At 35.8% G+C, this 17,828-nt stretch overlaps 1 protein-coding gene across 1 annotated transcript in view; it reads right to left on the bottom strand.

Annotated features, from left to right (window-relative positions):
- Positions 1–78: 78 nt before the first annotated feature.
- LOC134845662 (uncharacterized) overlaps positions 79–17,828 on the bottom strand; it is a 30,233-nt gene continuing 12,483 nt past the window's right edge. Inside the window, exons 6-11 of the mRNA XM_063862686.1 lie at positions 14,581–14,827; positions 10,020–10,150; positions 7,333–7,441; positions 6,207–6,456; positions 851–959; positions 79–478 (exon numbers count right to left, since the gene is read on the bottom strand). Coding sequence (XP_063718756.1) covers positions 269–478; positions 851–959; positions 6,207–6,456; positions 7,333–7,441; positions 10,020–10,150; positions 14,581–14,827 — 1,056 coding nt within the window. The 3' untranslated portion in view covers positions 79–268. The remainder of the gene's footprint in view (positions 479–850; positions 960–6,206; positions 6,457–7,332; positions 7,442–10,019; positions 10,151–14,580; positions 14,828–17,828) is intronic.

Here is a 17,828-nt window from a genome sequence, read left to right as displayed (position 1 = left end):
GTGAAATAGAAGAATGAACCTTCACCCCACAACTCATTCAGCAAACTCGCAATTACTTTTTTGTAATAATTCCATGTTTACGGTAAGCGAGGTGTTGACCTAATGATTCACCACGTCAGAGGTATTCCTTATTTGTGCAAAATCATGCGAATTGACCTTATTGATAAATTGTTTTAAAAACATTAACATTGCCAAAATTCTATATGCATCGTCCATTTTTTTCAATTTAAATGGGACTCCAACTGAAACCGCCTGAGAGTAAATAATTCTATAATTGCTCACAAGAAGTTAGTCCTTTCAAATCAGCAGACACATGCTCTGTTGCCACTTTCTGTTTATGCCGAGTTAAGGTAGTCTCAATGGCATATTGCACAGTCTTTTGTATGTACTGAATACATTCCTCCCTCAATTTATTATCTCCTCTTGCATCTTCTCTGGCGTATACATCCGAGACTGATGAAATGTAAGACTGATCAATCTAAACACAAGCAGCAAATTCAAAGTACTTGCAAACAATCGCGTCTTCATGGCTGGTTCAGAGACGCACTGGAACTAGAGCATTCGTTAGGACTTCTCATATCACCACATTCCCAAACCCTACCAGCCCCAGGTATTGAGATTTGGGTTCATGATGCTCAATAGTTTTGATTGAAATATAGCCAAGAAAACATATCTTGAAAGACGGAGACAAAACTGAAATTAAGGTGTTTGTTTTTTTGTGAGTTTATACAGAAAAACTCGAGTGAAATAAAAAAAAAACTTTTCAGTGAAAAAGTACCCCAAAACCTAATTGATAGGCTAATCAAATTGAAGTATTCTAGTGATATGCGCACTGAGGAGCGATACTAGCCTCAAATACATTGACAGGCGGCCTTATCTTCTTCGTCAGTCGTATCTGCCAAGCACACACTCCGAACAACTGACCCGTGTCGTCTCTGTTCCTCAGCGTCAGGTAGATCCTGAAAACTCAATGGGAAAATTTGAAGCAATCTATCTCAGTTCAACGACAACTCATGTTCACACAGGCGAAATTATCAAAGGAATAAAGAAAATCCAACCCGGAACAAAAGCTTAATCGATCTACACTCTTCTCGACAAAAATACAAATAATTGGCCACCTCCCTAACTCGCATTGTTTTGAGAAAAAAACTTTCAGGTAGTACTCAATAACAAGCCACATAGGTGATAAAATTTTAGACAAGTAATACATAATTGCAATCAACCAGTTGAGTTTTTTTAACTTTAAACACAGGTGAAGATTAAATTCGCAAGCAAGCAAAAAGATGCAAGCCGGGAGCTTTAAAATACAACAAAATGCATAATTAAGTGAAAAAGTTTCGCAAAACAAAAATTTCCCTATACCTCCAGAGTTAGAGTCTAATGTCTTCGCAACTTCGCCAGAGCGTCTTACTGGTTACAAACACTAGCCATCGAAAACGGATAAATCACATGCTAATGAATTTCCAATATTTGATGCATGTGTGATGCAAAAAAGCACTTATTGGTATTGCACTAACTGAGAAGCCTGTTCATTAGTCGTTGTTTGCATCTGAATTTGATTTGAAATATCTACAGGGTGACCGCAGTATCCGAAAACTGCTGGCACTGATAAAAATGAATGCCTGGCATTGATATTTCCTGGAACAGCTTTTTTTCCTCTCTTTTTGACATGACGTCTAGCACTATTACATACAGTTAACGTTTCCAAAATTACAGTGCTGATTTAAATTATCCGGACAAAACGAACGAATCTTGAACTTTCAAACACGTTTTTCTCAATTTGGGTTAAGATTAGACAAATAATGAAGAGAACAAAAGTTGCTTAGAATTTCATCAGAATTAATATGATGCATTTTTTTTCTCAACCAAAATTTTGCTCAACCAAAATTTTGCTCAAAATTTGTTTTTAAGTTAAGATTCTGGGTTTTGTATAGTAAACATAACATTTATTGACTATCAAGTAAAATTTTTTTTCTCTTATACAGGTTTTTAGAGGTTTAATCCTAAATGAACTTTGTTGGGCTGTGTGAGAGGCTTCTTGTGATATAACTTTTTCGTGAATTAATAAAGTAGTTTCAGCGTAATTCTTGATTAATTGAGAAAAGCCAAAATGACCAATTTTTGGGGTAAAACTTTGGTTGAGAATTCCGGAGAAACAATTGCACCATATTAATTCTGATGAAATTCTAAGCAACTTTTGTTCTGTTCACTTTTTGTCTACTCTTCACCCAAATTGAGAAAAACGTGTTTAAAAATTCAAGTTTTGTTTGTTTGTCCGGATAATTAAAATCAGCACTGTATGTTCACAGCTTAATGTTTTGAAAACTACAGTGCTGATTTAAATTAACCGGACAAAACGCGTTAAACTTGAAATTTAAAACGCGTTTTTGTCAAATTGGGTTGAGTTTAGGTGAAAACCTATGAAGACAAAACTTGCTGAAAATTTTAGCAGAATTGATATGGTGTTATTTGTTTTGCAAAATTCGGGCCCAAAATTTTATTTAAAAATGGGTCATTTTGGCTTTTCTTATTTAATCAAAAATTACGCCAAAAACACCCAGTCGGTCACAGACATAATTATATCAAAGTGAGCCCCTTACGTAGCCCAACAAACTTTAAGAAGGGTATATTCTCCAAAACAATGTATAAATTAATTTATTTTTGTTTGATAGACAAAAAAGGTCGTTTTTACTATATAAAATACCTACTTTTGATTTAAAAACAATTTTTAAACGATTTGCAATTTTTTTGGAGAATACACCCTCATTAAAGTTTGTTGGCCTACGTAAGGCGCTCACTTTGATATAATTATGTCTGTGATCGACTGGTTATTTTTGGCGTAATTTTCGATTAACTAAGAAAAGCCAAAATGACCCATTTTTGGGGTAAAATTTTGGGCCCGAATTTTGCAAAACAAATTACACCATATTAATTCTGCTATAATTTAAGCAAGTTTTGTCTTCATAAGTTTTCACCTAAACTCAACCCAATTTGAGAAAAACGCGTTTTAAATTTCAACTTTAACGCGTTTTGTCCGGTTAATTTAAATCAGCACTGTATATCACGAAAAAAAAAGCTCAAGCTTCTGAGGATTTAACGCTTCAATTTCACTTACCTCTGAGGCGAAAATTTTTTAGCACTTATATTTATTTGCTGACACGGACAGATCACGCCTCGCGTTTATTTGGCACTGACTTTGTGATCACCCTGATCGGAGTGTTTTTCATGTTATTTTTAGAATAAACCACTTAATGCTCGATATTCAAACCATTACACTTTTGAACGCAAAAGTGAAGCTCAGCTTCGCACCAATTGCGATTAAAAAAACGAAATTACTATTAAAAAATCAAGACAAACTTCACTTAGTTCGCAAACCTAAACTGAAAACCGAAACTCAAGATGTCATGGATTCGATTTATTTTCTGTAATTGGATGAAACCATCTTTTTGACACAGGGGCAAGCCAAACTTCGCAGCACTTCCGATAGTGCTTGTCTTGAATAAAGTTTATTTTAGAAAACGTGCAAAGTAGACCAATTGAATTTTAAAAAGATTCAAAACCAGTTTCGCAAAATGGCTACATGGCCGACAATGCTTGAGCAGACAACCCTTGAGCGAAAATAGTTTCCATGGAAAAGAAACAAGAAACTGACAAAAAAGTTAAAGCCCCCTAAAACACACAAAAGAAATGTTTCTAGCTTAAATGCGGCCACAAAGATAAATTAATACCAATTCTATAAAAAAATGAGAAATAATTGCCTCGAATTTTGTGCAATTTAAGAAAACCTGTCAACAACAAAAAAACCGCAAGCTTTATACGAGTATTCGAAAAAATTCACTAAGCGGCAAACAATCGGACAATACTTGGGTAGACGCACATTGAGACATAAAAATGTTGCAACAAAACTTTTTAGTTAAAAATTTTGCAACTCAGAGTTTTAAGCCCTTCTCTTGTCTTGAAACACAAAAAAGCAATAAAAATTGATGTATAGCCTTCAAATAAATCAATATAATGTGAACAAGCCAATAAAATGTAAGCCGAAACCATTAAAGCATAAAAATCATTTGGGCGACAAAAATTGAAATAATACAAAATCCGAGTTCAAGCAAATATTGCTTCACCGCAAGAAAATTGCATGCTTTGAAAAGTAAGCCGACAAAACATAAGCAGACAAACGATAGTCCGATAATTAAAATTCTTAAAGAAATAAAAACATTTCAAAGAAATCAGTTCATGGTCAGAACCGAACACCTAAACTTTGTCGTCTCAAGCTTGGACGTTATCCGTTAACTCCACACGAAACAGGCCGAATTGGTACCTCAATCTTGCTGAACCATTAAAAAAAACTGAACAATTGATGCTGTGATGTTAAGCAAATTGTTTACCTGAAAAAGTCTCAACTTCCGATATGGTAACGCTTGTTAATCGCAAGCGTTATTATTTCAAGTAAATTGTGATAGCTTGAAACTATTTGACCAGTAAATTTGTTCAAGAATTCAAACCGTGACGTTTGCTATTCAATAGCGGAGTTTGCCTTCCTTTTAACAAAGGAAATGAACCGAACTTGAAAAAAATCGAAGTCAAAATGCGAAAAAGTGAATTTGAGCATGATCAAAATCAAACCGCAAAAAATAAATTTGAGCCTAAACAAACAAACTTTAGGACTCTTCCTGAAGAAAAAAAACGAAAAAAAAAAATATCACGGCATATGAATTATCAGTCTGAACTACTTTCATCGACTCTTAATCAACGTTAAAAATGAAAATGTTCAAGCACTCAGTTCATTTCAAGCGATTACATTCTGAAATCGAATACCTTCTTGAAAGTAGTATAGTCAGTTTGAAAGCTTGTGCCGATTTGCAAAAACACGTTTATTGATAGCAATATTATGCAAGCCAAGTTTATAATGCACACAATCGGAGCAATGAATTTTGAAATAATTCGAATCAACTGAGATAAAATATTGGGATTCTAACTATTATTGGAACACAGCTGTGATTTTTTTGAATCCAGTCGCATTAAAAAAGTTTCGCCTAAATTTAACGTTAATCGCCCAAGCAATGGAACTTCCGGTTGGTTTTGAAAAACCGATGCAATTTTGTTCGACATCTTCGATTGATTCAGGAAAAAAAAACATTTTTCGAAAAAGAATTGAAGTTTTAAAAAGCTTTGCAAAAGATGAAACTGCAGTATTTTTGAATTAATTTAATCACTTTCATCGATTTATATTAAAATTTTTAAAGCATGCTATTCAAAAGATGGATTTTTTCATTTGATTTTCAGAGTTCGAATCAGTTAAGGACTGAAATCAGATGGACTAGCTAAGCTTGAATCAGTTTTTACGGAGATAGTGTTATTGAAAGATTTTCAAAGAAAGAAAAATTGACACAGAGTCAAATCAGAGTTTTGCATTAGCTGTGATACATCACAAACAAAATAGGAGTCCCCCAAAACGACGAAAAAATTTCAATTTTAAAAAGACATGCCTGAAAACAAAATAGCCATGATTAAAATAGCGTTCAGGCAAAATCTAACTTTTCTGATTGATATTAAAAAAAACTCACTCAATTTGACGAACCTGGATCAGTAAGTAATTTTCATTTCCATTAGGAAATATAAAAACTAAATCCGCATACAGTCAAGCTTGCTTTTTGTGCTAGCAATTTCCAATCTCGCAATCGGATAGCGTAAATTTCCTCCCTCTTAGTAAGTGAATTTGAACTGAGCTTCAAAAGGAACTAATAGTCGAACCATCAAAAACAATTTTAGGCCTGATCAAATTTCCCGAAGAGAAACCACACCACCTAAATAACACGACCCAACTTCGTTCAATGACACTGAATAATATTGAAATGAATAACAATATTAATTCTAACTTAATTTGTTTCTGATCGACGCAAAAACTGACCTTTTCTGAAGTATCAACAATCACCGAAATTTTCTGAAGAACAAATCAAAAGTGACACAAACACCTCTTCGAAGTTGGAAATAAACACCATAATAGGATTGATAAAAGCAAACTGAGCAAAAATTTTGCCGCAACTATTTTATGTAACTATCTAGATTTAAATGGAAGTGGCGAAACAGAAATTCCGCACGCAATATCAATGATTAATTAGCCGGTTGCATTGGAAGAAATGAGACTCTGATGCCCAAAATGCTTGGAGGGATCGAACTCATTATTATATACTCTAGTCACAACTCACAGGTGTCCTTTTCGTCTCGTCCACGTCTTCTTCACTTGCAGCTTGCTGTTGATCACTGCGAACAGAATGTCGTTCTTGGATATGACTGGCCTTCCCTCTTCTATCCCAGTAGCCGGCGACTCCTCTGGGATACCAACTGGTTTCTCCATAGAATCTGACTCCAGGTACTCTCTGGGAATTGGCTCGAATGTGTGTTGTATCTCGTGTGCCGGCAGCATGTTGCCCTCCTCGTCCACAAGAAAAACATGGTCTAAGTAAAGTAACAGCCATTAATAAAATAACCTTATATTGGAATTATAAAAAATAAATTAACAACATCATTAAAAATATAAATATAAAAAATATAAAACGCAGACAAAATCTTGATCACAAAATGTTTCACTCGGAAAGCTCAAATATCGTCAAAGGTCGATATACTGTCATAGGTACATGAAAAATCATAGGTCTAAGCATTCAAACAAATCAAGACCCTTTCTCTGCAAGTAAAAACATAGCCAACAGACAGCTGGAAAAGAGTTGACTTTTGAATTTCAAAGAAAAAAATATATGGCCAAAGATTTTTTGCTATTTAAGAACAATTTTTGATTGGCGCTTTTTTGATTAAATTAACCCAATTTGAGAAAACGAGATCAATAGGTAAGTTTTTTTATTCCGCTGAGAAATCTACAATTAAATTCAATTTTCGAAACGAAAAACGCATCATGTTTTGTCGTGCTATTTCCTCTTTCGTAATTGGAGTGCGAACTTTGCCTGCCTTTTAGCTAAAGAACTTGAATTGAACTCAAAAACTGCACATATACTAAAGGGCATTCATAAAGGCATCAATATGTATGAATGCACTTTCTATAGTTATAAGAGCATTTTAAGACTTTTCCTTAAAAAAATATTATCACGACCTATATAAGAGTCTGAACTACGTCGATAGACCCTTAATATTTTTTATGGCAAAATAAAATACTGAAACTATTTATTGCGCCATTGAGTGTTTGAACTTTGAGTGTCAGAGTTTGAGTGTCTGTCACAAGGAACAAGCGTTTTTTGAGACGCAGGAGCTTTTCAAAAATTATCGTCCTTTTCAATTTAATCAAACAGATGTTGCTAGCCTTTCTGAAATACACTTACTTACCAATGTCAACAAAGAACGGCAGTAGTCGATGGGGACTAACATATGCTTCCCCAAGTGCGTCCTTCAAAACCTCATTGTAGAACGAACCCAGTCCCATTTTGAAGTATACCTAAACAAGTTTTAAATGCTACCATTTTCATTGGATCCAATTGAATAACAAAGGCAAAAAACCTTAGCACATTTGCGAGTTAATTTAGAAAAAAGAAGGTTCGTAATAATACACAGAGCTGATCGCAAGTGTAAACTACTTGTTGGGTCGATTAAACCTATGATATCAGATTTGGCAGGATAATTATCGAGAAAAGTCCGAAAACGGTCAACAAATCAGAAGTTGACATCGAGAATCATAGCTTTTTGTTTAAAAAAATTGGCCGTAGCCGTTAATGGAGAAAAAATTCACCTAATCTGTTATTTCGATTGAACCCAAAAACCTAGATTTGGACGGGTCAGGGGCGGATCTAGAATTTTCTCGAGGGGGGGGGGGGGCGGAAAAAAAATGTAAAATTTTGACGACCTTTTTTTTAGGTCGACCAAATTGATTTTTCGAGCTCTCCCAAAGCACTGTTTTGCCCCTATTTTGGCAAAATTTTCTGCGCCGCAGGCAAATTTTTGAAAAAACAGTCAAAAAAGCCGTTTTTGGGCACTTTGTAACAAATTTTGACAAAAAATTGCGTACCGCAGGCAAAATTTAGCGCGTTCCCCGAGCAGTCGTGGTCAAGTGGGTTAGGCACATCTCTCTTAACACGAGGGTCATGCGTTCGAATCCCGCTTCGGTCACGGCTGGAGGGGTCCCAGTGTCATCCGCCTCCTCAAGGTGGGACCGGCTAGGGCAAAATGGATGACATCTCCCCCTCCCCCACGGTTGGTCCTGCACTGAGCAGGCCGGGGGCAAATAAAAAAAAGAAAGCGCGTTCCCCCTAAAAATTATTATATATTGGTGCCAAAGGCGCCTTTAGAAAAATTTTAGGGTCGGTCGGCCAAAAATGGATTTCTGAAAAAGTATCAACGGGGGGACCCTTTGGGTCGGCAGGGGGTCGAATCCCTGAGGGGGGGCGTCCCCCCCCCCCCTAAATCCGCCCCTGGGACGGGTAGTTCTTGAGAAAAGTCTAGAAATATCAAAAAAGGTAAAAATTTTTTTTTACTTTTTTGAGGGCCAGAATTTTTGTGTCCGAATAATTTGGGCGTAGTCGCGTTTTGAAAGAAACTTCTCACAACCTGTTTTTTGGATTGAACCTAAAATCTCAGGTATGAGAGGGTATTTTTTGGTTAAACTGATAAAATTTAGAAAAAACTCAAAAAACGAGGACGACAACTTTTTGAGTTGAAAAATTGAGAGTGACCGCTAAAACACGCGAGCTTCCCACTACCCATTATCTCCATTGAACCCACAACTTCAGGTTTCGGAGGTTAGTTTTTAAGACAAATTACAAAAGATACAAAAGACGGTCAACAAAATTTGGCTAATCCGAGGGCCATTATTTTATGTGTAAAAAAATGGGTAAAACCGCTTATTGAGGAGAGCTTTTCGAATCAGATCTATTCAGCGATACGAAAATCTGAGATTGGGTAGGTTAGTTTTTGAGAAAACGAAAAAAAATCAAACATTGGTCAAATATTGCGTCCCAGACGTTTTCGAAGGCTGTAGACAAAACGGAAAGCAAAAAGAGACCAGAGGAGTATGCAGGCACACAAGAATGTGGGCTGTCTTTTATGGCTTCCCTTTTTTTGAAAATTGGTGGGTTTTTTAGAAACAAAATTAAAAAAAAAGTATTAAAATTTTCCAAAGCGTCTATAAAAAGACGCTTTGGAAAAAATAGCAACTATCGAATTTCAAAGAAAAAATAGATACCCTTTAAGCTCTCTGAAATTCTAGAACAATTTATGGTTGGTGCTTTTTTAAATAATATGAACCCAACTTGAGAAAACTGGATCAATAGGTAAAGTTTTTATTCCGCTGAGAAATATTTTGAAAAAAATCCACTTTCAAAATTGTTCGTTTTTCGCGCCATTTCTACGTTCGTAATCGGAGAGTGCCATTTACGTCACTTTCAGCAGATGAATTTCAATTGAACTCAAAAAGTGCATTGTATCTAAGTGCATCAATATTTAAAGACTTTTTCCTGAAAAAAAAACAAAAACAAAATCAGCAAGACCTATATAACCTTTTTACGAAAAAAATATATTCAATGTGTACGCGATTAAGGGGCTGAAAACTAATGAGGAGAGCCGTCTCAATTGATCCTTGAAGTACACTTTTGAAATTAGAAGTCGATCACACGTTTTTCGTGACCTTTACACTTTTGCTGTCTGACAAAGGAGTTTGCCTCCATTTCAACAAAGAAAAAAACTGAACTCAAAAAGAAATCAGAATTGCAACCGCAAAAATCAAATTTGAGCGCGAACAAACTTAAAAGCTTTTCATGACAAAAATTCATCATGACCTATGTAAGAGTCTTACGTTCATCGACTCTTAATGAGTTCATCGACTTGAGAGTCAACGGCCGCTATGCTGAGCTTGATGAACTTGCTCCACCCATCAAATTCAAAAAATGTTGTTCCAATAAATAAGAGCAAAGTGAGTTGAAAATTGAATTCTTTGGGCAATGAAATTTCTGTAAACGGATCGCCTAAATCAGTGTCCTCACTATCTTTGTTCAGTAACACTTGAAGGAGGTGATTATTCTCACAGCCATCAGATGTCGGGTGTTGAACTTTCCGTCTCTCAGGTAATGCGTCAACATCCGAGGTCTTATGAAACTATGCAGTAGTGGTCCATGCTCTATCTCCAGCGATTTTATGACGTACAAGTCAACAGCCGCTAAAAATAATGAATAAAGCAAACAAAATAATTGGAAAAGTGTCAAAACAAAGCATCCAAAAAATAACATTTTTTTTCAAATTTTAGAGATTTTAGGAAAAATAGTGAAGCGTGCGCAGAAACTGTTTGACGAGGGTAGGGCGTTTGAAGAAATTAACAACTTATTTTAAAGTTTTCGAGATTTGCATAATGACGCATAGCCAAAAATATAACGCCAATAAGATGGCAAGACAACCTACCCTATTTTAAACTACCCTTTACCATTCAACCCTATGCCATTATACCCTACATACCAAACTACCCCATACTAATCTGTCCTTTATACCAATCTACCTTGTCGCATTAATAATGTAATCTTTCAAAGTGCTAATTAGAATCGGAATGATAACAGCATGTGTTAATTCATTTGTGTCCAACTTTTTCGACCCAAATTGATTCTTTCATTGAACGAAACTATCGCAATTTAGGCCTCAAATTCTGCAATTAGTCTCAATTAATCCCCAATTTTCAATGTACAAAAATGAAACAAAAACTAGCTCATTTCATCATTTTCCTTGGAATAACATTTACCAAAATGAGTCAAGTTTCCTGGGTCTATTGCAACAGAATCGGAGGGTCATGAATTTACCGAGAAACAGGAAACAAAGAATGGAAACAGTCACTGAAAAAATTCGAGTTGGGGGTCTCATAAAAGCAAAACGACAGCAATAACACGAGATAACGGTCTTATTTCCTGGAGAAATGAACACACTCGCGAAAACTTCCTGGTCGTTCAGATCCAAGGCCTCTCGTGTAAAAACCAGAGAATACAGTCAGTAGCAGCATTATAGCAAACTGCCTGCAGTCTGATTCCGAAGAAAAAACCGTTCAAATAGCTCTTCTTGGACGGTCCGCGATTCATCGGGTCCTCAATCGACAGAAGGTAGATGAGAGACCCACAGTGCTTCAAATTGTCGCCAGACATTTCGAGATGTCGAAACAACGCGGATTTAAGCGTCTTCAATAATGCCATTGAAGATCCAAAAAGTGCTGATTTTTGGACATCGCGACAATATCCAGAATCTGATACTGCATCAAGATGCGGGGCTGTGTGACGGAACATTCGAAGTTTGCCCTATTCAGTTTTAGCAACCTAACATCATCCACTTTCATCTCGCTAGATTTTGCCCCCCCCCCCCTGCATTTTGCACAGTTGCCAAACAAAAGAGCACACATACAAAAAGCTACTGAAGGGAATATCAGCTATAACCAGAAACAATGAACCTCGCCGCATTCTCCTCGTCTTTGAACGTGCAGCACTTAAGGCTTTCCCTAGTAATCAAGCCGGAACGTTGCTGAAAGGCTGTTATTTTCATTTATTACAGGCGTTCAACCATAAAATAACGAAGTGGTACTAAGACAACTGTATGACATGAAACTAATCACGAACTCAATTTGTCGTTGCACCTAATTTCTGCCTATAAGTCTGGTACCAGTTGAAATGATCACTGCCGCTCTCGACTTGGTTATTTGATCTCGACAGCAACATCACCGAAAAACTTGATGGGGGTAGCCTCTTACTTCCAACGCATCTACATCAAAGGTGAAACCATCAGAAGGAATTCTCGGGACCCTCTTTTTCCATAATAACTTCAGAATCATTCTGAAGAACTTGCTGCTGGATTAATCATGACAACAAATGACGTAGAGGGCTGGCATCTGAGCGTTGTTACTCTTTAAAAGAAACCACGAAATTGGATGCTGCCAATCAAAAATTCTATGAAGTGAAAGCAGCGGGAGAAACAGCAAACCTAGCCGCATGAAAAAGTGAATGGAATGAAAAAGAATTGCAACAACTTAAACAAAACTTCTATTTCAACAGATTTGTATTCTCTCGCGCAAATAAAACATTTTCAATTCTGTTTATTTTATCACTTTCCCCCTTACACCGCCCCCCCCATTACCGCCTTCGCCTGGTTCTGGGGGGACGGTAATTCTTCTCTTGTTAACAACTAATATCAAACCTTTCAAAATTTTCGAATTTCATTCAAAGCTTGACTTCTCCATGAGTTGATCTTTCAAACTTTTGATTTCAAAACAATGCATTATCCACTAAGCTATATGGACTTGGTATGATATGACTTTTGATCGGTTAAGAAATAGCCGCAAGGTAATTCCATCAATAAACTGCACAGGCGAAACGAAGCTTCGCATCACTTGCGATACAACGGTGGAGTACCAATGCAAGGCACTAAATGGTCGGTGAGATGGAAATATCTAAGTGGAAAAAAAACTTGACAACTGGAACTACGAAAAATTCAATCACAGAAAAACAAGCGAGAAAGACAACCACTATAAATAGGAAAGCTTTAAGTATTTCCTGCATGTATCAACAACACATGTGTACATGTCAATCGATCCGAAAACAAAAATGCCAAAAAATGATTGTCATAGAAAGGTTAACATAATTTTGGAAATACCAAAAAAAAACATTCTCAGAAGCATTAAGCAAGCTTTTAAAATTGTTCGAGCGCCCAGTAAGCTTAAAACTCGTTGTTAGACGCCAATCAATCCGAAAACAAAAAAACCAAAGGAAATGATTTTCATTGAAAAATTCCAAATTTTTTTTGGAATCATGCTAAATACAATCTGAGAAAAACAAACGAGAAACACAACCACTAGCATGCAGCAACCTTCAATGACTTTTCAAGCTTTCAAAAGGCCAACCACACGTGGTTAGATGCCAATTAAACCGAAAACAAATTTTGAGCGATTAAAAAGTTCAACCTATATAATACCAGTACCTCCTAATTTATCAAAAAAATGACAAATATTTTTTATCCTTATACCTATGCAAAAAAAGTCGAATAAACCGACAAAACTAGAGCCGAAATCATCTAGGCCGAATATTACTTCAAAGCGCAAAAAAAAACAAGAAAAATAGGTAAATAGACCAATCAGTTATAATCTTTAAATCTAGAAGTTAAATCAGAAGTTAATCAACGACACTCGAGACTACAAGAAAACTGATTACAGCACAAAAAAGTGGGGTGGCAAATAAGCCGACAAAATACAAGCAGAAAAACTAAACTCCTACTAATAAATTTTTCCTGGAAAAAAATTCAATTTCAGGCACTGAAAAAAAAACACAATATCCGGCCGAAATTCGATTCCCTGACATTAGGTTTCAAAGGCAACTGAATTACCCCCAGACCAAGTGCGACGAACCAACGTCTGACTTTTGATTTCATATGAACCAAAGGTAAAGTAATTCAAGGGATTTAGTTAAGCTAGTTGTTAACCCGAAAAAAAGTCTATAATCCGATTTGATAAAGCTTGCTTATCGCAAGCGTAATAAAAGTTTCTGTTCCTTTATGCTTTGAACACATTTATATTTTCAACCAGCAAATTTTACGTTGTTTTGATGTTTCATTCACGCGCCGCAATGATTCTTCGGCCAAAATTAATGGTTCTTTGATTTGTCCGGAAATATTGTTTCGGATTCTTCAAGAGGATGGGGTAAGCTTCAATTGCTTTTATCATAGGGCAAAATGGTATAGGCTAGTTTGGAACATAGGATAGAACAGTATGGAGTAGATTAGCACAGGATAGATCGGAATAGGGTAGAATGTCATGGATCCAGCCAATAGACAGACATTTTCGAAAGAAAACTTCATTATCACCTTGATTGCGCTTTGAATTACCTGACTTTTTTATGACTGATACTCTTTTCATAAGGCTAACCCAATTTGAGAAAACTGGACCAATAGGTGTCTTATTTGGCTGGGAATTCTAGAAATCCCTTTTCGAAAATCCCTTTTAGAAGTTTTTTCGCGCCATTTGAATTTGTGTTCACCGATAGCATATTTTATCTTCCTTTTAGTAAATGAATTTGTACTGAGCTTCAAGAGAAATCAAAAGTCGAACCAAATCAACAATCAAAATTAAGCGTAAACAACCAAGACTTTTCCTGAAAAAAAAAACAAAAAAAACGATGCGACGTATATAAAATTCTCTTCGTTCATTTAGATGAAAATTTGATCAACTTTTGAAAAAGAAATGTAGCACCGTTTTCCACTTTCAACAAGGAACTGCTATTTGCAATTCATTTTACAAATGAATTTACACAAGAAGAAACAAGTCAACCTCCAAAAAGAAAAAACACGCATGTCAAGCTTTCAGACTTTCTCTGAAAGAGGAAAAAAAACACGCGAACGAAGTTATAAAATTGCAGATTTTATATCATTTAATTGACCAGGTTGTTTTATGTATTCGTACGGTTCCCCTTTGAGTTAGGTATTACATTACTGTAAGGTTCGGTTCCCCTTTGGCACTATTTTACAACATTGCGATCTCATTAATTGTGTCTGTTTTTTTTGTTTTGGATTTGAGGCTCAAACTGGCCAGACTCTAGAGATAACTTTCGTTGATATCTTCAAAAAATAACTTACAGCTGATAGATGTTGGGTCGTCCACAAATTTCTGCAGCAGTTTGCAGATGATTGGCTTGCCCAAGTGTACCATGTCTAGACCCACAAGAGCCTTTGACATATTGATCAGCTGTTCCTTGTAAGCATGAGGATGCACAGTCATATTGAAGAGGGTGCAGAGCTTCTTAGCAGCTACATCTGATGGCTTGTGATTTGCTATCATGTATGCTTTGAACAGCATGGCGATGTGTTTGCACTTGGATTGGGACTGAAACAAAAACGGTTTTGATTCAGTAATACTGCAGATGCACTAGGATAGAGTAGCATGACTGCAATAGCGGTTGAAAGCATCCAACCGTTCAATAAAATGAGCGGTTTTTAATCGAAAAAACAAAGCTTCTTGACAGACAAGTACAATTTGAAACAAGGGAAGCCGGTGTCTGTGCTTTTTCATGTTTTTTTTTCTTCAAATTAGAGTTGTTTTTTTTTGCGAGTAGTGCGATAAATGATCTGACGAAAACCTAGAACTTAAGCATATTCGACTCATAGTAAAAAAAAAAGCAAATCGCGCAACGGTTTCAGTCGAAAAATGACAAAAAAAAAACTTCCAAAGTTTGTTTTGAAATTCTGAAGTTTTTATTCCAAAGATGGCGCTACAAAACTTGGAAGAATGAATGTATTGAAATTCAACTAAATTTTCATGGCTTCTCCTTCTATAATAAGCATGCTCGCTTGCTTTACTCGCTAGATTTTAGACTAAACCTCGATAATTTCAAACACGTTTTTCTCGACACTGGAACGACTTTTTAGAAACTTTAAAATCGTTCAAATCAGGGCTAAAAGGGCTTTAATATGATATATCACTTCACCCATTACGATGATTATTTGCTGTGAACAATTTTGGTTGAAAAATAAAATAATCCTGCTCACTCACCTTATTCGCTCGAAATTAAAATTTTTTGTGAATTTTTAATGCAGTTCCAATCACAATCGAAAAGTTTTCATATGATATATCGCTCGACCATTTCCGATAATAATTTCTGGTACCTGATTTTGCGTGGGAAACAAAAAAATGCAAAAAAAAAGCTAAAACACCCGAATACAAAGTTCCTCCCTATTTTCCATGGTCGGAGCAAAAAGTCGATCACTATAATGTTTTCTTCGCTGTGAGATTTGAAAATGGAGTTCGAAATTAAAGCTCCATTTTTAAGTCATTTGCATATATGTTATTGGAGAGGTTACTTTTCTGCCATTTGTAATTTGAAGTTGAAAACAAAAGTCAATATCTCAGAGTCGGGAGGGGGCTTTTTGACAAAAGTTTCAAAAAACGTCAAAAAATCTACTTTTCCGAGGGTCATAACTTTTTGTGTAGAAAAATTTGGGCGTAACCGCTTATGCAGAAGAGCTTCCCACAGCCCATCCGTTCGATTGAAAATAAAATCTCAGATTTGGGATTGTAGTTATCGAGAAAAGTCTAAAAGTTTCAAAAACGGTGAAATCGAAAAATTGACTGTTTAGAGAGCCATAACTTTTTGTCTGAAAAATTAGGCTTACCAGCTGAGGCAGGGGAGCTTCCCACAACCTTTTCTATCCGTTGAACAGTCAAGTTTCAAAAAAAAATGGTCAAAAATTGTAAATTTGACTTTTCTCAGGGTCATTATTTTTTGTGCGAACAATTTGAGCGTAACCACTAATTCAGGCAAGCTCCTCATAACTCATCCGTTCGATTGAAAATAAAATATCAGAATTGGGAGTGCAATTTTCGAGAAAAAATTTAAAAACGTTTAAAAAAAAGGTGAAATAGAAAAATTGACTGTTTAGAGGACGACCATAACTTTTAGTTTAAAAATTTTTAGGCGTAGCAGCTTAGGCAGGGGAGCTCCCCACAACCTATCCATTTGATTGAAACTAAAATTTCAGATTTGAACGGGTAGTTTTCGAGAAAATGAGAGAAATCCAAAAATTCTGTTCAAAAAACTTCCCCCACATACTTTATTGAAGGCTGTAGGAAATGGGTTAAGTTTTAAAAAATTACTAGGGGAGTATGCAGGCACTCAGGAGAGTGGGCGGACTTCACATTGGTACCACTCTTTTGAAAATCGGTTGAGTAACTTTTGATAAATATATATCGGAAATAGTTCTCCTTTAAGTTTACTCTGATAGCACCCAATTACAGGGTTGTGAATCTCAAATGTTGTGAAATTTTTATACCTAAGTTCTTTGAAAAACTTTAGAATAACATAAAAAACGTGACATCCCGTAACCTAAAAGCAATTGAGCAGTCGCATTTGGAAGCAAGATTTGCAACTCCTGAGAGTACTCTCACAGTACAAAACTTCAGCATTGGGAATTTCAAATTTCGAGAAGCCCTCTTATTACAGGGTTAGGAAATCAAATAAAAAAATTTAAAATTTAAGCTTTCTGAAAAATTTTCTGAACTACATGGTTGGGAATTTCTAATTTCTCAAATTAGTTTTCTGACATTTTTTGAAAAAAAAAAATCACAAAAATTGTCGTATCTCGTGAACTAAAAAGATTTTGGTATTCATAATTGGAGGCGAAATTCCCAACTCCTAGGGAAACCCTGACAGCATCCCACTATTGAGTTGATTATTTTAAACTCGGTCAAATAAACACTGAATTCAAACTGGAAAATCGAAAAAATTTCTTAACCATTGCAAAATACGACATAGCTTAAGCGTGAAAAAATTCTTTCGTTAAAGATGCATAAATAATACGCTGAAAAACCTTAAAAATGGCGAAATAGTTAAGCTCGCATTTAGATATATAATAGATAGATAATAGATTTCTTCTTTTGTTTGGTAGGTTTAACGATTCAAACACGTTTGCTGTTCGATAGCAGTGTTTCCTTTCCAGTGTGAAAATAATTTTAAAAAACTTCCTCAAAAAACAATGCAGACCTAGATCCATGACAATCAGTTCATTCTTTTACTTCGAATGTGAAACCACAAAAAAAAATTGCACGCGAAAAATTTTCAAGTCATTCTCCTATACAATTAAGTCAAACAGCCAAAGTAAATAACTTAACTAGAACAACCTTTGAGACTTCCGCTGAAATTGGAAGCAGAAGGTCACAAGAAATCACCAGCGACCTCTTGATTAAGGGTCTCACCTCCTTCCTACTCGGCCACGGATGCTTAACCATCGACAATACTAGCCACAAATAAAGCAGAGAACAGATGCAATGAAATCTCCAATATTACAGATCGTGATTTGAACTACACCAAATTGAGAACTATTACTTGCGA

Source organism: Symsagittifera roscoffensis, chromosome 5, assembly GCF_963678635.1.
Source record: "Symsagittifera roscoffensis chromosome 5, txSymRosc1.1, whole genome shotgun sequence".
NCBI lineage: Eukaryota > Metazoa > Xenacoelomorpha > Acoela > Convolutidae > Symsagittifera > Symsagittifera roscoffensis.
The sequence above is the reverse complement of the archived record's forward strand: the minus strand, read 5'-3'. Positions and strand labels throughout refer to the sequence as shown.